Source organism: Equus quagga, chromosome 7 (assembly GCF_021613505.1).
Source record: "Equus quagga isolate Etosha38 chromosome 7, UCLA_HA_Equagga_1.0, whole genome shotgun sequence".
Lineage (NCBI taxonomy): Eukaryota > Metazoa > Chordata > Mammalia > Perissodactyla > Equidae > Equus > Equus quagga.
Genome location: NC_060273.1, coordinates 16742825 through 16764806, shown reverse-complemented (window position 1 = coordinate 16764806; position 21982 = coordinate 16742825). Strand labels below are relative to the sequence as shown.

The 21982-nt window shown below is 42.7% G+C and overlaps 1 protein-coding gene across 6 annotated transcripts in view; it reads right to left on the bottom strand.

The window, feature by feature from the left end:
* Positions 1-5575: 5575 nt before the first annotated feature.
* The window catches only part of DCUN1D3 (defective in cullin neddylation 1 domain containing 3), a 37921-nt gene continuing 21514 nt past the window's right edge, over positions 5576-21982 (bottom strand). For 4 of the 6 annotated variants that reach the window (XM_046665942.1, XM_046665940.1, XM_046665945.1 and 1 more), the window contains 2 exons: positions 12108-12643; positions 5576-10827 (listed from right to left, as the gene is read on the bottom strand). In XM_046665942.1, the coding sequence (XP_046521898.1) occupies positions 10344-10827; positions 12108-12538 (915 nt within the window). In that variant the 5' untranslated portion in view covers positions 12539-12643 and the 3' untranslated portion in view covers positions 5576-10343. Of the gene's footprint in view, positions 10828-12107; positions 12644-20655; positions 20787-21982 lie in introns of all 6 variants that reach the window. The other 2 variants (XM_046665941.1, XM_046665943.1) reach the window with 2 other exon arrangements.

Here is a 21982-nt window from a genome sequence, read left to right as displayed (position 1 = left end):
AAATGCCAGTGCTCTGCTTTTTTATCAGCTCTCAAACTGTTAACATTTTCTGTTGGAAAAGGACATGGGCATAGGCATACACAATTCTAAAACTGATAGAGAGATTAGCTGCCCTTCAGAAAAGATGGACAAATCTGGCATACACTTATACCAAAAAACCTTTTAAATTAGTCCATACATTTGGACCCAGCAATTATAGAGTATTATCCTACAGTAATAGGATAGTTTCACAAAAACATGTTTAGAGGAGATATCACAGGGTTATTACTACGGAATTCTAGGTAGCCATTTAAAAAAAATTATGTGTGGGGGGCCAGCCCCGTGGCCAAGTGGTTGGGTTCACGTGCTCCACTTTGGTGGCCCAGGTTTTCGCTGGTTCAGATCCTGGGCACGGACATGGCACCACTCAGTGGGCCATGCTGAGACAGCGTCCCACATAGCATGGCCAAAGGCACTCACAACTAGTGTACAGCTGTTTGCTGGGGGACTTTGGGGAGAGGAAGAAGAAAAACAAAAAGATTGACAACAGATGTTAGCTCAGGTGCCAATCTTTAAAAAGAAAAATTATGTGTGTATGCATGCACACGTGTAAATAAAATCTGTAGTGAAAGAGATCTGCAAGAAGTGCAGTAGACCTCTAGATCCAGGCTGCCTGACTTTGAATGCCAGCTTTCCTACTTATTAGTTGAATGAACTTGAGTAAATTACTTAACATATTTGTGCTTGGGATAATATGGATACATCTCTCATAGGATTGTTGTAAATTGAGATTATGCATTCACAGTATATTATGTGTTGTATGAAGCATGGAGGGTTACAGAATAGTATGTATAGTTTGGGTCCATTTTTGTAGAAAAAGATATGCATAAGCTTAGAACAAAACCTGGAAAGCTATATGCCAAAATGTTAACGATATTTATCTCTGGTGAGTGGGATTGGCAGATTAAGTTTTACCAAATGCTTTTCTGTGTGTAGGCTGTTTTTTGTTTTAAAATCAGCATATATTGCTTTTATAATTAGAAAAAAATAATTCTGCTTAAAATTAACTCTGGCAGAGAATTAAACACTGGCATTTAAGGCAGTGTTTAAACTTTTAGAAGTAATTTCTCTAAGATCTGGCCCTGTGTGAAAGTTGGGAACCAGGAGCCAGAATTGAGGAGATTGATTTGGGATCGAGACACTGCAACTTGAAGCTCCTTTGTAAAGAGGAAAGTTCCCCAGGTATACTGCCAACCTCAGCTGCTAGGCCCTGAAAACATCTTGAAACTGACAGTGTTGCTGGATTCTTTCCAGTGCAGCTGAGCTCCAAAGCTGTGGGAGCTTAGCTGCTATTTACTTCTTGAGACTCCAGTCCTGAAAGACAAAGTAAGTGTCTGCCTTTCGATACAGGCCTGGGTTGCCACTTCAGCTCTGCTCCTGGGCAAGTCACTTAACCTTGTTTAGGTTCATTTCCACAGCTGTATAAAATGAGGAATTATGTACTTTTAAGGATTATTGTGAAATTTCAAAGATCCAGTTTGTGGAAAATGACAGAGTAGTGGGCTGTGTATGAATTATTTTCTGTCTTTGAGCCTCAGTTTCCTCACCTTTAAAATGGGGACATTAGGGGCCAGCCTGGTGGCGCAGTGGTTAAGTTCACATGTTCCGCTTCGGCAGCCCAGGGTTCACCGGTTCAGATCCTGGGGTGCAGACATGGCATCGCTTGGCAAGCCATGCTGTGTAGGCGTCCCACATATATGGTAGAGGAAGATGGGCATGAATGTTAGCTCAGGGCCAGTCTTCCTCAGCAAAAAGTAGAGGATTGGCAGGAGATGTTAGCTCAGGGCTAATCTTCCTCAAAAAAAAAAGGAGGGGGGGGAACATTAGTGGGGCTGACCCAGTGGCGTAGTGGTTAAGTTCGTGTGCTCTGCTTCAGTGGCCCAGGGTTCACTGGTTCAGAATCCTAGGTGCAGACCTACACACTGCTTATCGAGCCATGCTGTGGCAGATGTCCCACATATAAAATAGAGGAAGATAGGCACAGATGTCAGCTCAGGGCCAGTCTTCCTCAACAAAAAGGATTGGTGGCGGATGTTAGCTCAGAGCTAACCTTCCTCAAAAAAGAAAATTAATAAAAAAGTAAAAAATAAAATGAGGACATTAGTACCTACTTCATAAGGTTGCTCTGAGGATTAAATTAAGGATAGCAGATATTAAGTTTTCAGTAAATGACATTTTACCTTCCAAGTGTAGGACTACAGAAGCAGATTAGGGCTCCCTGTGCCAAGAGCACTCCCTTTGCTCATAGGATAGCCAAAGCCATTTCCTTCTCCTGGATGGGTAGGGCTGGACATTTCCCCTTGGGCCCCCAACTCCTGAACTCTGCAGAGATTGGCCTGGACCATAAGGCCTCTGAGGCCTCCGTCTGCACACTCTGTTCTTTCGGCTGATGCTCCCACCTTTTGGAAGCCAAAGCTGCCAACTTGGCCTCTTGCAAAACACACATTCCATTCATAAGTGCGTTTGTGCATTTTTCCTCCCACACCCTTCTAGGCAGCCAATGCAGAGCTGCCAAGGCAGCTGCTGGAGAAGCAGCTTCTCATTTGGGGGAGAAAGCAACTCCAGGGGTTTTTACAGAACTCTTCGTTTAGGCTTTGAATATATTACTCCGACCTTCATGGCCTCACCTATAGTGAGGTTGTTCAGACATTCTGCCACATTTGTTTTCATTTCCTTTTGTCCCCCGTTTTGTAAATAACCTCTTCCCTATTATAAGGAAACACATTAATAGAAACTTGAAAAATAAAGAAAAGTTAAAATTACATCTAATCCCACCACTCAGAGTCAATGACTGCCACTTATTTTACAATCTTCTATCATGCTTTTTCCATTATTCATAAGCAGAATTTTTAGCTGCATAATATTCTAGCATGTTGATGTGTGCTGCAATTTCTAAAACAGTCCCCTATTGTTGACACTGAAGTTGTTCCCAAATGATGCTGCCTGGTATATCCTTGCACATCCATCTTTGGCAGATATTTCTCGAAGAAAAATTCCTAGAAGTGAAATTACTGGGTTAAATAATATGAACAGGTAGTTTTTTTAACTCCAGAAAAGTTTTTACACTGTTTGCTAGCATGAATTTGTTTCAAATCTTTGCCAATTTGACAAGTTAAAAATGTTTTTCATCATAGGTTTTCTTTTTTATTTATTTGAATACCCTTTAGATTGGCATCTCTTTTTTCCAGCAGCTTTTTGGCCAATTGTTTTTCTTCAGTGAGTTGTCCACATTCTTTGCCCATGTTTCTGTTGTTAAGTACTTTTCCATACTGAATTTTTAAGGTCTCGTTATGGATTTAGTGTCCATTTGTGAATTACTGCAAAAATGTTTCTAGTTTTTTATTTTAAGGTAGTAAGTTTTGGAAGTTTGTTCTTGTATTTTATGATTTCTATTTGCTTTTATACTTACAAAGTCTTGATTGATCCAGAGATCAATTTAATGTCCATTGACAAATATGTGTATATATACACACATATATATTTTTTAATGAATTCATTTTTACACTTAATACCTTATTCCTCCTGGAATTTATTTAGACATATGGTAACTTTTCCTCAAATAGATTTTACCCAATTATCTATCTTTACTTACCCAATAAAGGAGGATGCCTCCTTTATCATGTAGGTCCATGCATACAAGAGCATGTGTCCATGTTTTCTTCTATCTTACACTAGTACTATTTTGTAGCTTTATATTGTAATATACTAGCAATTTCAGCAGCACCACCCCAGGTAACCATAGGGCCCATGGAGAATCCCCATCAGCATGGATTACAGAACACTACAAGTTTAGAGGCTTTGCTGCTGATTGCACTGCTGCCATGTTCACAAGGACTTTCTCAGTACCCCTTTAAGGCAAGAAAATCAAGATTGGAACATTTGTAGGAAGAACTTTAAACCCAGGTAAGAGCCTTTTGGCTTTCATAAGACAGAACATCCTTAGAACTCACAGCAGAAGAAAGAAAATGGAAGGGTTAGGTTGGCTCCCCTGGCCTTTCCTTCCCAAGCAGACTAACTCTTCGGATCTAGGTCAAATCCCAGAGCTAGAGGATGACTTGCACATCCAACCCAGCCATGTGCTTTGGCAACTGGATTTGAGGGGAGGGAAGAGACCAGTGCTGAGGTGATTCTTCTGTACTCCTCCAGACCCTCGGCACTACCTTCAGTATACCTTTCTTGCTAGAAAAAGTCCATTCCACATATAGTTAAGCTCATCTGGTAATTGTGTGACGTTGCTTGCCCCTCATTGAATTGAAAATTGGATTTTAGCCATATATAATCTGTACAGCACTGTGACCACACTTTGAATAGCTTCAGGCTCTATATAAGCACCCAAATCAGTGTCATTCACTTCATCATTCCCCACACCTCTATATGTAAGGCCCTGGCTGGGCTCAGTAACTCAGAAGGGCCAACGTGCAGAGAACACAAGCTCAAGAGCCACCTGGGGAATAAGCCATGTTTTGGAGGTATACTTTTTAAGTGGAAAAAAAAGTCACCCCCTAAGATTTCCTTCCAGCCTCTAGCTGGTGCTGACTTTGGTAATAGGGAAAAGAAAAAATTTCAGTCCATTGAGGAAACCTTAAACCCTCTCCCTAGACAGAACGAAGGTGTAGCCATGATTCCCAAGCGCTTTCCAACTGAAAAGAAAAATAAAAACACATCTAATCCTACCACTGTACTTAATTATTTTTAGGAGATAACCAACATGAGGCTGGGATCTTTGGGAAGGCCATCAGGGCCTGCATCAAAGAAGTGAGTAAGATGGCTGGCCAATAGCTTACCTAAATATAAACAGTAACTAGATTGCAATACATTGAAAGGAAACTAAGGGAGAAGTGGTCTACCATAATCAGATTCAGATTTATAGATTTATGAACCATCAAGGATCACAGTAGTCTAAGCCACCCGCAATTCCCTATTTGGCACACAGGGAAGCTGAGCCCCTAAGAGGGGCGGTGACTTGTGAAAGGTAATGTGTGACCATGCCAACCCCCCATCCTCCCATTCTGGATTTCCTGCATTACTCTCCTGACATCCTTTTGGAAACCTTAAACTTGTGTGTCTTAGATGCTTTATAGACTTTCTTTTAAATCCTAACACTGGTGGAAATAACAGTCTCTTGATTTACAGATGGATAAGAGGAAACTCAGAATTTCACTAATTTGCCAAAGGTCACAAAGCAGTGGCACTTGATAGTTTCAGATTGTCTCTTTTGCCATCCACTTAGCAGTGCTCAAATTCACTTTTTATTACTCATGGGAATTCACATCAGTTGCTAAGACTGGTTGTTTAGGTAGTGGCCCTGTGAGGGCTTATTTGCTTTTTGCTACAGGGACCCCTAAAGGCCATTAAGCTTAGTGAGTGGGAGGTCAACATCCATATTTAGAGTCTAGGGATCCTGGTACTCTGGATTATTTTCCAAAGCATAGGAATTGCTTTCCAGTATCATGTCGGAATAGGCTCCCAATGGGTAAATCTTGCCCCAGAATAAAGTCACTGTTTTTTGTTGTTGTTGCTGCAGAATTGTCAGTAGTCAAGTAAACAAATTTATTAAATCCAACAGCAGGTAACCTTCAAATAAAAAAAACATCAAAAGAAAGAAATAATGTAGACAAAGACAAAAATGTGTGTAACAAGGTAATAAAAATATTCAAGGGGCCATTTGGAGAGTGCAGCAGTGCAGAGAATACAAACGAAAGTATTACTTTTGTCAACAAGTTTGTACAACTTCAAGAAACAGACACGATGGTCACAAACCAAGAGGAATCCACAAAGGTGGAGGGTCACATGAGCAGTGAACTCATCACCTCAGCGGGTTAAGGCAGGATATCTGTAGGACCAGTTCATCCAAGCCCCATTTGCCTATTGCTTCAAATTCCCCCTTTGAAACCATATTCATTAGTGCAATAAGTAAGGGCAATTAATCTCACACTCGGGGCTGGGGGCCAGGGTCAGAGGGAAGACACTTTTCCCAGAATAAATGTGTGTTGGGGGGAAATAAAAAACCACAGCAGCTGCTGAATGGCTTCCTTTGGCAATATCCAAGATTTGTGTTGAAAGTAGTAGGGAGGGAAGGTGGGTGGTAGAAGTACTAGCTATCTGTAAGAGCAGGCTGAGTTTTCAAGAAGAGGAAGAGGAAGGACGTGATGCCCCAGCACCTCAGTCAGAAACAGAACCTGATGGTTACTCAAAGCTATTTGAACCACTTGGCTTCTGCAACCAGTGCTCAAGCATCAATTTTATCTTTCAATAATGAAAACCACCAGATCCTCACTAAAATGCAGTCCCAATCCAGGTTAAACTGGATATATGCTATAGTTACAGTTTACCATAGTTGAATAAACTCTGAAGGGAGGGGGTGTGGTGGGTGGGAAGCCCCTCTATATGATTCAGAAAACAGATTGTGGAGTAAGAGGAGGAGGAATATCACATGTCCTCAAATGAGTCCCAATTAACACACTTTAATAACTTTCAATAGTCCTTTCAGCTGTTTAAACAAGATACTGCTGGAGTCCCCCACGGAAGACCTTTGTCAGTTACCAAGATGTTCAAGTAATCACTAACCAAATATTAGAGACACAAGAATGGCACAGCAGGCAACTAAAACAAAAACCTAGCAGCTTCCTTCCAGCCCTTATAATTGTACAATTGGGTCTAAATTTGGGCTGCACTGCACTGAAGACTTCACTTTAAATGTGGCAAACCAAACACAGTCCTAAATAGAAATCTGTTTGAGTTTTTAAACTTTTAGACCCAAGTCCTTATCCCAGTAATTTCCCACCATTGTTTAATACAGTTTGGCATAGTATAGTATATGAGGCCATCACATGAACTATGGAGTCCCACGCCCTGCAGGCTCCAGCACTGAGGACTGAATTTTGGCACCAGCCCCTGGGAGATCGGTACTGTTTGTTTGAAAGACCGACTAATACTGTGTGGCTTACTCCTTTCTTCCTTTCCAAGAAGGCTAGTTTGTGCTTTCCTTAGGGAAGTTTAATATTTCCTTGGGCCTGGGGGCTTAGGTGAAATTTGGACCTTCACCCAGTTGTAGATTTTTCTTCTCAGAAGGGTATACATGGGGTCTTGGACCCAACTCTCACATGTGGGCATATCTGGCAAGGATGAGAGAGAACTGCTGAGGCAACCAGCTGAAGCATAGCAAAGTGTCATTACAGGAGGTGGGGTTAAGAATGATACATTCAAATCAGGCAGGGATGGGGAAAGAACAATTCAGTAAAGCAACACTTCATCTCATACAGCTTTCTAATAAATGGCTAAAGAAACATCATAGAAGCTCACAAAGCCATTTGCCAAAAACCAAGCAATTTCGCAGCACACATTCAGTTTGTTGTAGTCACCCTCAGATATTTGCCTATTTTCAAAATGGTATCCACATCCTGCCCCTGTCCACACCACCCTGGTGTTACACTGTTCAAGTGAAGGGTGCAGTGGCTCACCTGAGGGGCATGTGTTTAGCCACTTCCACACAATTACTGCGCACTCATTAAGCAGCAAACCTATTTCTAGGTTAAGAGGAACAGGGACATTTCATTTAACACAAGTAGAACTGCAAACCCTACACACACCCCATCTTGGATCCCTTTGCAGAAAAACTACTTTTCCTGTGGTCAAGAGAAAGTCAAGCATTGGCCTAGAGCTATTGCGGAAGCTTCAATTCCTTGCATCAAAGATTCAACCTGGAAGGAAATCTTTAAGTCCCTCCCTGAATGCTCCCTTTTCTGGCTTCTCATTTGCATTTTTGTAACAAATAGATCATTAAAAATACAACCAAAGATAATTTTTAATTGCTCTTTTGGGGGCGGAGCTGAATAGTTAATTAAAAAACAAAATCCACCCCCGCTAGTACACCTAATGCATGGAATGCCTTCTTGTGGCTGGGGAAGGGATCCAGTTCCGCCAGAGTCCTCAGGATCCTCCACGCCTCCCTCTTGTGCACTTCTCTCCATACACCCTTCTGATCTGGGACAGCAAGAGCCTTACCTGCCTTGTCCCTTATTCAACCTCTACCCAATCCAGAATCAGGAAAAACGGGGTTGCACACTGGCTGGAGAAGGTGGTCTCTTTAAGACCTCAGTCTGGGCACCACAAGTACAGTTGAGCCCATAGAATCTGCTGGGGCCCCTAGAAACCCTCTATACAACAATCTTCTGTCTTAGGCTAGAACAAAGCCAGGCATCTGGCCTGAGACCCTCTTCAGCTTTCCAGCAGTATTGCTAACCTACTGTGGCTGATTTTAAAGTTTCCCATCCGCCCTTCTAGAAGGGGCAACTGTCAGGTTTAGGATTAAAAAAAAAAAATTTAAACTCCAAACTTGTTCCCTATGTCAATCTCAATTTTAGAAAAATATCGACTGCAGAAACTCCTTAAATAATCATCTTTGTAAAGATGGGAGCCCAGAACCTTACAGCTGCTAATAAAGGAACTCAAAATAAGCAATTCCTGCCCAGGCTGAGAAACATACACCTGGGAGATGGGGTAGTTAGGAGAGAAAACTCCAAATGTTTAATAGACAAACTCTCATTACCTCAAGAATATAAATATTTTTATAAGTTTTTATTTAAAAGATTCCCTTTTCAATCTGTTCCAAAGTGTCAGAAGCTGAACTGTACAAGTTCCTGCCACCCACCCTTCCAGTACACTTTTTGAGGACATTTTTTTTTAATGGAAAAATAACAAGAGGACCCTCTACTGAAACGAGGCAGGAGCAGAGTCAGCTCTTGTTGGCAGTTTGGCCAAAGCTGGCCTTATGGAGCGAGCATGCGGAGGAGTCTGGGGAACTGGGCTCCTCCCTCCTGTGAGGAAAGGGCTAAGAAAATTCATTTTCTCTTTAGTGAAAATGGTCCAAATTCAGATTCAAAAGCCTCTATTATGACGTTCCCTGGCACTCTTCTTATATTTTATATATGGAAGGCAGCTCCCTCTTTTATGGCCAGTTTTAGCAGGCAAAGAAACAAAGGAATATAGATACATATATGCGTATATATATATTTTATATAGGTAAAATATATACATATCTTATATATGTATATATACATATTTGGGGGTAAGGGAAGGAGAGGAGGGTCATGTAAACCTAAACAGTCATCACGTTACCCCAAATGAGCCTGACATTAACAAAGAAGATAATAAATAACTCCTGGGGGTTAAGTGACAACATTGGTGCAGCAAGAAGGGAAAGGGCACACGTTTAACTATTAAATACGCTTCTATATTTGTTTGGCAGAGTTCAGGCCAGCCCCAGGCTTCTGCACTTGCCAGACAAGTAAGCTGATGATATTCAAAAAAATTTAAAAAAAAATAATTCAAGCAGAGCTCCATACCACAGTTTTCCTTCAAGTCAGTTGGCCGGCAGGCACAGTTTTCCGACCACTAAGAACAGAAACTTTGGCTCCAAGGGAAATGAAAAAAAAAAAAGTATTTCTACTTACAACATGAAAATACAGAAAAACTCATCAAAGAAAGAAAACTATCAAAGTCTACTTCCAGCAAAACTGAGGTAGCACTGCTTTCTCTGCATTCAATGCTTAAGTGGTTCTCAGTATAATATGTTCTAAAAAAAACTGCTCACTTGACTGACAGGTGCAGTATGTTGATGGATAAACTCAACATGAAATGCAATAGGTGAAAGAAGGAATGAGCAAGAAGTGAGGAAAATAAGGGTTTGGGATAAATTAGCTAAAAAGGGGGTTGTCACCAGACTACAAACGCTCTTGGCTGGCCTTTGCTCTCCAAGAGCTTTAATTTGCCTGGGAATTAATGCAATGTGGTTAACAGTTAACACTGCTATTCAACTCTGTAAATCTTTAAAAATAATTATTACAACCTAAATTCAACCATGTAAACAGCACTACACACAGTACAGACCTGCCCTGAAAAACAGAATATGCAAAACTGAGATCTGGCACTGTATCATTTTGTAATGTTAATTCAACCTAACCGTCCCACTCCCCGGCCCTACCCTACACCCGCCCCCCAAAATCTAATTTGTGCAAGAAATGGCAGGCTATTCTATCTGAAGGCTTCAAAAAAAAGATACACAACATGTAGCCAGGTTCAAATATTTTGGGGGATCCCCCAAAAAAGAAATAACCAAAATAACCAAAAAGTGAAGAAAGTGCCTAAAACATGATACAGCATTTTAGAGCCCTTTCAGATACAAGGCAGAGAAAGGTGTAAAGTAGAAAATATCCGGATCTTCAGTAATTTCCAGAAAGGTCCAATTCCTCAGTTGGCGGCAGGGCAGCAGGCAGATCCTTGCTGCTGCTCCTGGGACAGAGTCACTAAGTCTGCTCCTCGGGACACAAGCCCTCGGGCCCTGAGCTGAATGCACCTCTCCCTTCCCCTTCTCTTTTCCTTCGCTCCATTTCCCACTCCACAAAGGTATCAAAGAGACTTGGCCAGGCCTCATCTTCACTGTAGTTGCTGAGGTCGGGGCCAATCACCTGAGTGAAGTTAAGGAACATGTTCCAAGTGTCCCGGGAGATGCCCTTGATCCCCGAGGGGTTCTCTGTTAGGAAGTTTAGCCATTGGTCCAATACTGGAGGATTGTTCTGGGTAAAGACTAGTTTCCACAGGGCAATGGCTATTTCCCGATGCAGTGACCGCTGCCCTTCTTCAGAGTCCAGGCCAAACTGAAATGTAAACCGGTAGAGATCCTTGAATTTATCCTCTTGTTTGGCTTCTGTTAAGAGGCTAGGGAACCGTGCACAGATCCCATCAATGCTGTCTGCACTTATTGCTTTGCAACCATCAAAAAACTCCTTCCTGCAACAGGAAGGAGGGGGCACAATTAATAATTGTAAACAATATCATTTACTGAGAGGTAATATAGTAATTAATAGCACAGCTTTGAGGCTGGATGGCCTGGATTTGAATTCTAACTCCTCCGCTAATTAATCCTATTTCTTCATCTGTCAAAACTCTTCATAGGGTTTTGGTGAAGACTAATCAAGTTATATGTCAACCGTTTCTAACAGTGCCTGGCACATGATAGGCAGCTGATAATGGTTCATTCATTCATTCATTCATTCATTCATCTTTCCAAAGCTAAACCCAGGTCTCCTGCTTCATACACCCTGTTTCCCATTCTGCAAGAGTAATTACTGTAGACTCTCTTCCCAGATCAGAAGTCTTCCTGCTTTCTTTTAGATTCTCTATGGATTATTTGTTTTTGGAATATTTTTTGTGACTGCCAAGGGAGATTTCTATAGCCAGATTCTGGATGAACCTGGGTGACTCTGCCACCAGGGATCAAAGTTCTATTATTAAAAAACAAAAATTGTGTATTTTTAAAATCTATATAAACTTTCAGCTTACGACATGGTTTCATGTGATCATCTTCTCAGAGACTGCTGTATCCACTGAAGATATAAGGCATCTGAGGTCTGTTGGGTAACCTACCCAGGGGCTAGAAATTATATGGGGTGGTTCTCAAAGTCCATTCTTATTATAACCCAGTGCTCTGTAAACCACACTTTGGGGTGATCCTGCCATGTCCTCCCCCACAAACAACCTCTATAAGGACACATGATCATGACGATATGCACAACTACAGCTTGATAACTGGGGCCAGCTGTCCTTCTTGGCCCATAGGCTAGCTGAAGGCAACGTGTGAAGAGCTAGAAGGGGCAAGTGGCTTCATGTAGTGACAGAGGCATATGCCCAGAAGCACTCACTGTATTGGCACTCACAGAGCCTGGCACATCATAGGTGTACAATAAATATCAAGTGTGTGAGGAAGTACGTGAATTGATAAGTAAAAGAATAAGAGAAAAGATAAAGGTTTGAAACAGCAGTGGGGCTGGGCAGCAGCTTGGCATTGTGGCTCAACATGGATTACTTCTCATTTAACTTAAGGCAAAAATGGTTGGTGTCCAGTTACTCGGAGGCTGAGTAGCTTTAGAGAAATTGGTCAGAAAAAGAAAAAAGGACTTACCCAAAACCCTATGAAGCCAACCCAGTTCTATCCTAGCTGGGCACCACTGCCCAATGCTGCTCTCTTTCCTCCTCTGCTCACCTGGTGACATGAAGTATTTGTGACTAACCTGGTGAATTTGCACATGGTAGCAGCCTGGAACTTCCAAGCCAAGAGCAGCACTCGAAATTCTGTGGGGTCAACACACAGGTCATTGCAAAAGCGCTCCATGCCTTCTTCCAAAATTGCATCCTCCCGCTCATCCTTGTAGCGCCTGAACAGTTCTTCCAACTTCTGCAAAGAAGACTCCTCGGCATTTGACTTTGGCTCCCTCCCAGCATCTCCCGAGGATGTTGGCAGCTGGCAAGCCTCAGTGGCAGCCTCTGCCTTCTTGGTCCCATTGACAAGGATATCCCCACTTGGCTTGCCACAGGCTGGTGGCTGTTCCTCACGGTGGCCTGCACCCCGCCTGCTGTGTGATTTGCTGCTGGGGTCACGGTCTCCATTCTTGCTGCCCAGGGTTGATGAGGGATTCTTGCACTTGGTGACGCACTGGCCCATGGTGCTGATGGCCTGGCCTCTAGAGTGGCCCCCTCTGGATTGGATGCCCTCCCTGCCACTGGCCCACGTGCCTCAACATGCCATCAGCCAGAGGAGCCAGCCAACCTGGAAGGAAATTAGAGAGCAGTCACCGCTGGAAAGTGAGACTTTTGCAAGCTCCTCTCTAGGGACTATGCACTGGAGCACCACTGTATTTCAATGAGCCAACCATGAACCAGGGAGATACCCTGAGTTTACACCCCCTCCCACCTAAGGCAGCTCTATACCTTCACTTTGGAAATGCAGTGGCTAGGGCACATATGGAGAACCAATAAGGAAAATTCCTAAAATTCTTAAGGTAACATAGGTTACAAAGAGGTTGATTCATGTGCAGAATGCATCAAGGAAGACTATAGTTTTGCCAAAAATATTCCAGAGGAAATCTGTCTTGCCAACTTGCCATTACATAAGAAAATTATTTGGACCTGGGTTAAGCCAGAAGGTGGAAATAAATGATTCATCTTCTAGTCTCTAATGTCACCTCAGGTTTTCTTTTTAAGTAGGTTGAGTAGGGAGAAGGGGTGGCCACATCCAAGACAACTATAGAGTTTCATAATGGCCTAAGATAAGGCAAAGGATTTGCAGAGTTAAGACTACAAGTACAGTCCTAGCCAAATAGCAAAGTGAAATTTGTCTCTGATCTCTTCAAATTCCTTTCTGGGAATTTGGATCTCACCTCCAAAGTAGGTGAAATACCCTTTCTCCACCCTTCTTCTGCCCACCTATTGGAGCCATCCACCAAGCCTGTACTCCATACCAAGATTCCCAGTTCCAGAGCTTCTTTTTCTCCCCCTTCAGGTCCTCTGCAAGGCTGTATGTAGAATGCAAGCCAAGATCACAATAAATATGAATGTGCTATAGGGCCTGCAGGCTCAGTCCTCCACGAGGGTGTCTCTGCTTTAAAAGAGGGGCTGATTTCCCCAAATACAATCTCTAAATGGTAAATAATGACTGGATGAAAAAGTCTGCACTGTTACATAACAAACTCATCATGGTGATTTATTTATTACTTACATAATTAAAGTGCTTTTTTTTTTTTTAAAGAATTGCTAGAAATTTCTGGGCCAGGGGTGAGGTGATTTCTCTGAAGACTCTGTCTACTCATGACTCTTATTCTTACTTTCAACTAGTAAACTAGATGATCCATCTACAATTTAATACCCATAAAATTTTGTGTTTTGCTATAATAATTGCAGCAACTGAAATTGCAATGTTAATAGAAATTTAGACCAGGAACCAGAAATACAGTAGGGAAAGCAGACCAAATCAATGTCAGTCCCATGCCTCTCCAGCTCTCGGGAGCTTTCATGGACCTTCGTGATCCAAATTCAAAGCTCTTAGGAGACCGGCAGTGGGGCAGAAGGGTACTTTTTAAGGCAAGTTGGAACTTTAAACTTTACCTAAAGAACTTTAGCTTCCTCCAAATAGTCCCTGGATAAATTTGGAGTTATCTCCAAAAGGAATTGTAAGGGTAATTTCTAAGTATACAAGTTTAAAATGAAGACCAAAAGCATCCCTTTAGTTATTGGAGACGTATCATATCAGGGTGTGTCCCATTTTTCCACACTCAGAGAATAAAAGACAAAGAGACATGTCTACACATGCCCTCAAGACTTGCAGTTTCACTTAGGCTTCAAAAATACACTGAAACTCTTATAAGGGTTTTTGGTGTGGAAAATGAGACCCAAGTCAGTTTTTTCTAAGTCTTTTTATGCTTTAAGAGTACAGCTAGGAAGCCTATTAAAATTTTAAAAGGTAAAGGGTTAATTCTGGGAAGACCAGCATACACCGGAAGCAACTGTTCAAGCTGAATTATCTCAAAACAAGCAGGACTATAGCATGTGGAGGGTCTGGTTTCCAGATTTGTGTTTCTAAAGACCAGAGTACTGAAGGAAACAAAAGGCCCAAACTTACACAAACCCACATGCTCGCAGACTGGCAACTAATTCCCAGGCACGCTGACTCACCAGGGTTTGCTGCTCAGCTCCTGCTGCTGAGGGAGGCCCAGGTACCTGGCAGGATAAGAGGATTTCCTGGCCTCCATCTGACCCACCTACATCAGGCCACTCACCCCTGCCCCCACCAGACAGATGCTTCATTATACCAGCTTCCTCCAAATCCTGGTGCCAAGGCCTTCAGGTAGGGATGGAACAGATGGGCCTCCCAAAGAGGCCCTAATCCCATTTACCCACCTGGCCCTCCATGTAAAAGCATCTTTCATGACCTGACACAGCAGAACCAGCTGAAATCTGAAGACTTTTAACATGCCCAGCAGATGAGAAAAAGGAGGGGAAAATCAATTCAGACATGACCAATCAACAAGTGACAGAAGGTCAGATCCCTTCTTCCATTCTGGTCCCTTTCTTTGAAATGCTCCCCTTCCAGCTGAGTGTTGAGGGGAGTGGTGATCTCAAGCCAGAAGAAAATACTTTCATATCTGATGGTGAGTGCAGCCCCGATTACTCAAAGAGCTCCCTCCTTTTGTGTCTACCTCTTCTTTGGGAAAATAGTTCTGCTCCCAGAGCTTTTCCCAGGTTCACTCACAGTGCCCAGCCCCGTGTCCCAGGCTGGCAGCACTTCAAGTGTTTTAAAATTGAAGGTCTCCCTGGACCCACTAGCTGTTGGCTAATAGCTAATAATAACAGTTATCAATTATTGAACACTTGATAGCATGCCAGGCACTATGCTAAGCACTTTATGGACATTAAAACTCATATATCCTCACCACAATCCCATTTAAAGATGGGGAAACTGAGGCACAAAGTAAATTACCAAAGATCAGTTAAACAGAACCTGGTCTGGCTTGAGAAACCATGACCTTTACCACTAGGCTAGACCACTGAGCCCACGTACACCAGAGCACCTAAGGAAGGCCCACCAATGGATGGGTCCACAGCAATCCCAGAGCAGCAAGTTTTACGATCAGTCACTGGAAAGAGAACAACACATGGTCTGCCTAGTATGCAAGGGTGCCCTATCCACTGCCCTCTCCCAGCGAGTCCTGCCACTCTGATCCAGGTAGGCAAGATGCCCTTGGGCTCAGGCTCACCAGAGGTGGGGACTAGAATTAGTCCTGAGGCCCTAAACCTGTGATGTTTCAGTCCACTGACGTGGTTAAAAGATCCAGCACTAGGGGCCAACCTGGTGATGTAGGTTTGCCTGCTCTGCTTTGGTGGTCTGGGGTTTGTAGGTTCGGATCCTGGGCATGGACCTACACATCACTTGTCAAGCCATGTGGGTGGCATCCCATATACAAAACAGAGGAAGATTGGCACACATATTAGCTCAGCAATGATCTTCCTCAAGCAAAAAGAGGAAGATTGGCAAGAGATGTTAGCTCAGGGCTAATCTTCCTCACCAAAAAAAAAAACAAAAAAAAGATCCAGCTCTGAAGTCAAAGCCCAACTCTGCCACTGGTTATTGTTTGACCCTGATCAAAACCTGAATTTCCTCAACCTGCCTCATAGAGCTGTTGTAAGGATTCAGCCAAGATATGCAGATAAAGGGTACCTGGCACACACTGCCCACCACACAGAAAATACTTGATATGGCAGCTATCATTATTATTAACAGCCAACTGGTATCTAGTTAGCCTGATGGAAGCCCCAGCTTGTCCCATCTGAACAATGGGCTATAGGCTTCAGCTTCCCCAGGCCCAGTCAAGATGCCTACTCCTGCCTTGAGTCATTCACTTGGGTCTTGTTCAGAAACACTCTCTTGAACCATAGCACTGACCCTGCTCAAAAGTACCACTGCCCAGAAATACCTGGGGGATCAGATTCTCCATAAGATAAGGCTTCTTGTGATTGATCCTGGATAAAAGCAAGTTGGGGAATTCGCTGTGCCCTATGGACAATTTGAATCGCTGGTCACTCCCTGTCCCTAGGGGCAAGCTTCCAGGCAGTTTCAAACTCCTTCCCCTTTCCACTTAGTCCCAGCTCTGTAGGTTTGCAAAAGACAAGATTTCTAGCTAGCTACTCATTTACTACACTCATTTAATGGAACTGCCTTCCCAGTCGGTCCTCCTGCCAACTCTCTGAAGTGGAGAGCCTCAGCACAGTCTGGGCGCTCCAGAGCCAAATTTCATCAGTAACAGAGCTTCACTATTAATGAATACCACTCTGTATTTGTTAGTACATTATAACAGTCATATGTAAACATAGTTCTATGAAGTAATTACCCCCATTTCATAGTAAAAGAAACAGAGGCACACTGAGGCCAAGGAACTATCCAGGAAGAAACAGGAGCACAGTAATTAAGAGGATGAGCTCTAGGAGCAGACAAACCTGGATCTGAAACCACAGTGATGGCACCAACTGTGTGACCGTCAGCATATAACTTTAAAATGGGACAGCTGTACCTCAAGGACTGGTGGGTAGAATAAATGTGATAATCCACATAAAATGTTGGCCCAATACCTAGCTCATAGAGGGTATTCAGTAAGTATTAACATTAGTATTAGTAAGTGTTATAGTAGTTGTTATCACAAAGTCGGTGACAGAATCAAGCCTCTCTTCTCCTAGAACAGTGCTCTTTTCAGCAGCCAGTCCAGCTCTCCTGGGGCAGTTCAGGTATGCAGGACTCCCCAGATGCCCACAGCAGCTCTCCTGTTCTTGAAATAAGTGACTCTGCTCTCCTGCTTCAGCTAAGTGGCAAAAATGAGTTGAATGGGGCCAGGGACAAGGACGGGTGGGGAGAAAGGAAAGGCAGGAAGAAGAATAAAGGAAAAAACCCAAAAAACAAAAACCACAAACCCAGGAAACCTAGTTCTAGGCAGTTATAGCTTTGCGGGTTTACCTGAAAGACTGAAGAGAATAACTCTGCTCAGCTTATGCTGGACCAAGATCAGCCTCCAGATTTTCTCCTTCAATCTCGGCTCCAAATGCTTCTGCCTCCCTCCCTTTCTCTCTCTCTGCACATCAGCCTCCAGCCTCACTCCTCCCCTGTGCCAGTCCTGGCTGCTGTTCCTAGGGATGGGCTTGGCTGCCTGCCTGGCCCCAGGCCTGGAGCTGGCACTGCTGGGCCAAGGGCAATCCCAGAGGCTGCAGTCCCTGAGGATGCTCTGGCTCCAAAGAGGGATCAGGAAGCTGCTTATGTCTCTTAGGCAGTTCCATGAAGTGACAATCAGGCAAGTCCCTGTCTTCTAGGACTTACTATCTACTGCTGAGACAGAGCTGCCTCTTATGGAACAGAAAAACCATGAAGGGCTAAACCACACAGACACTGCAAATGGAGACAGGAACAGGAAAGAGGAGCGTGAACTAGTGTTATGGAAAGAAGGTGAAGGGACTGACAAAGAGGAACTAATATTTGTGGAACATGGTGCTACATGCTTCATATGCATCATCACCTTCAAAGCTCTCAACAACCTAGGTTATCAGAGCTTTTACAGATTAGGAAACTGAGCATTTTTAACTATTAAGCAGTGGGACTAGGAAATAAAACCAGTCTGTCCAATTCCAAAGTCCACCCCATGGAAAGGTTTCAGACAGACAGTGGGTCTTGTTCTGGTCCTTAAATGACTGGAAGCATGAAATGGAAAGGAAGAAGGCAAAGGGCCAATGTGGTTGGTCCCTGTTTGAGAGGTGATTTGAAAACATTTATTTATAGCAGTATCTTTTAAATTACATATATGAATTGAGGGGGTTGACATGAACTGTCACATTTAACCCACTACAACCCTATGAGAAAGATAACCTAATTTTCATTTTCCAGAGGGGAAACTGAATAGAGTTTAAGAGATTTGGTCTGAGGTCATATAGCCAGTCTATAAAGGAAAAGGGATTCAAACCCAGGCAGTCTGATTCTAAACTCTCCATTCTGTATCACTGGCCTCACTACTGTTCTCTGCTATGATGTGTGTGAGAATATACCCTTCCCCTAAGGAGAGGATGATGGCCCAAGAAGAAAAGGTACATTATCAACACTGAAGTGTACTCCAGAGGTACTGAGTCAATATGAACAGAGTAAACTCCCAGAGAGCCTTCGGTTCTGGTCGGGCATCTCCCTAAGCAATGTGTGCCCCTGAACATGTCACTTAACCTCTCTGAGTTTCTGTGACTCCATCATTAAAGTGAGGGGTCTGGATTAGTCCTTCCAAGTCTAATATTCTGGGACAACCTTTACTTTTGGCATCCCAAGAGGCTGAAGTTCTAAGTTTGCAAGCCTTCTAAGGACAGGCACTTTGCCTCCTTAGTGAATAGCTCTCACACTTCTTGCCCAAGCCTGTCAGAGCCAAGAGAAAATAAGAAGTCCAAAAGAAGAGAGAAAGCAGGGCTACTCCAACCTGAATAAGGGGTAAAAGATTACACTGTTTTGCAACCTTCCCTCTGGCTTAATCATCTTAGTTTGATCTCTGCAGGGTCAGCAATAGACCCTGACCTATGGAAAACAGACCAGAACACGGTGGCTCACTGCTGCAGCTGGGTGGGTCAGAAAGCCTGCTCAGAGGAATGCTGCGCTGGCTACCGAGGGGGAGCCTGTCACCCAAAGAACAGCCTTGTGAAATGAGGAGCTAAAAACAGAAGGTAAACGCTGCACCAAAACCCAGTGTCAGCAAGGCACTCGAGATCTACTCTGAAACCTCCTTGAGAGAACAGACTGCTCCAATCCACTCCTCCCATTCTGTTCCCATCTAGAGTCTATTCAGAAGCAAGAAGTCACTAACAAATGCTGGTGTTTCTACATATTAGCAATAAAAAACCCATCATTCCCTCTCATCTAAACAGTCTGTAGAGCTAGCTGGGTGCGTGTTTTTATTTCTTACCATACATGCCATACACCCAAAGGCCAGAGAACATGAGTTCCTCAGACAGCTTTTCTCCAGCTGCCAGGGGCTGAAGCGGCAGTACTGGCAGAAGCCATCCCCCGGGGGGGAGTCTCAAAGCAAGACGACGAGAACCCCTGAATCACACCTGGCAGCTGCAGATGCTGAATGACTTGAGAAAAAGATGGGAAATGTGTGGTGTCCATTTGTAAACTACTTCCTAGAAAGTAAACTTGCAAAAATAACAAGGAGGAAAGATTGAGGGAGTACTTTAAATGCAGAGTTGCTTGCTGTCACTTGGAACTTACAAGATCACCTTTGGAGATTACGTCTTACCCACAGCTACTTGGGAAGAAAAACTGTTTCCTCTGCCAAAGCAAACGAGACCCGTCTGCTGCTATTTTCATGCTTTTAAAAGACTTTTTGTCCTAAAATGTACTGCAGCAGCAAGCTAAGAGAGCAGTTCCAGTTGGTTGGGTAGGAACACATGACTTTCTACATCAACCAATCTCAAAGTCCAAAGAAAAAGAAAAGAGCAATGAAGGAAAGAAGGGAGGGGAGGAAGGGAAGAGAAAAAATTTTTTAAAGAAAATAAACCAACTGGTTATATTTCTGTAAAATAATCTTAGGTCACAGGACAGCCAGCCAGCTTTGCGCAAAGTAATTTTTCTTTTCTTTTTAAACTGTTCTTACCGTTCCCTACCTTGCATATTTCAAATATACTAATAAGAATATATATCCAGTTGAAGCCTGAGGACTGAAGCCAGTGTAGGCTGGCTAGAACAAATACTACTTGCCAAACACAACGAAGCAAATACACCCATGTACTATAAAGTTTCCAAATACCAAATAATGAAGCATTTTTGGTCTCTGGCTCTAGAGCTGAGCTACATGTTTAATCCTATATGACTCAAAATAACCAAAAGAGGGCCATATCATTTTACTGACCCAGACCTGGAACATTTCTTGCTGTCACTATTGATCTGGACAGGTCTGACTACCCACTTACGTGCAAAGCAGGCATGATTAAGGGGCACCAGATTTCTAGGTTGGCTATTCGTTTTGTTTTTGAATCGGCCTTTTCAGTTCCTTTTCCTGTTTAAAACCAGAGGGCTGTCTTAGATTTGTGCTCTTTGGTACCAGGATAAAAATGGCATGCCTGCTACACTTTTCATCTCTGGTTTTATGCTTGGAGCTTGTTTTCTTCCTTAGAAAACAGCCTCATTAGGCCCCAGTGAAGGAAAACCACTGATTAGGCATGAATTCCCTGCTTCCAGTTAGTATATGGAAGCCAGCCACCCTGAAGGTTTACCTGATTGTAAAGGATTAGTCGTCAAACACCCAATTACCACATCAACTGTTCACTTTTCAGTCACCTGAGGAATTCAGTAGTCAGCAACTGACTGAAAAACAGTTCACTGGAGATGAGATTTGCTTTTGCATCTACGTAAAAGAAAGGCAAGAGAAGAAATTGTGAAATGAGTTGAAAGATGAGGAAGGAACCCAATATATATAAAGATAATAAATGACTGCATCCAAATGTCTTAAAGGGGCACCTGAATGAGCACAAATGTATAGATGTGGTTTCCAAAGCCACAATTCCTCTAAGTAGGCCTCAGGTTCATCACGTGGAAACTAATCTCTCTCTCAAATGTTTGTTAATTCTTAAAAAAAAAAGTCCAAATCCATTAAGGCCACATTTATCAGGTTTTTTCCTAGAGGTCCATGATGAAAGCTGACTGCTAATGCATGGCAGATGGAAAGAGGAAGAGGGACAGAAAAGGACCTATACAATAAAAGAATATCTGTTTTCAACCACATCAGTAAACTGGTTAGAGAAGTGAGGCCACTAAGGCTTTCTTTCCTGCTGCCAAATTCAAAAGTATTACATAGTTATCCTGTAAAGTTTAGAAAATACAGAGAAGCATAAAGGAAAACAGTCCCCTTGTATCCTACCACCTACAGTTAGTATTTTGGAGTGTCTCCTTTAGTCTTTCATGTGAGCACATACAGCTGGCACACATAAATACATGCATGTACATATTATGCACATGGACCTTTTAAACAAAACTAGGGTCACAGAGAAATTCTATTTTGCGGACTTTTCCATTGAACACTTTTTCATATAAATCTTCTCTCATAAATCGCCTTTAAAAGAGCAGCAATTCAACAGTAGTACTGGTGTCACCACTAACGCACCAGCTATTTCACTGTACCCATCGACTATTTATAGCCTACTATTCCATCTGTCAAAAAGTTGGTGCTGCACTGCAGAGGGGGTGCAAAAAGGTTGAAACTCTCTGTTAAAACGTATTTAACAGTCAGATAAGTCTTCCATTGAATGAGGGTACCATAATTTGTCAATTTAATCTCTTACTGGTGGATATTTAGCTTGCTTCCAATAGTTCACTATTATAAACAATACTGGGATAAAAACAGAATATATAGCTAAAACTCAGCACACTTATAATTATTTCCTGACAATATATTCCCGTAAGTGGAACCAACAGATCAAAGGATATGCAAAAAGATTATATATATAAACCAATATGAATTCCAAAAAGATAGTGTCGATCTATATAATGGCAGTTATATTGGGAGTATGTATTTCTCCCAACATCATCTTGTAATATTTGCCA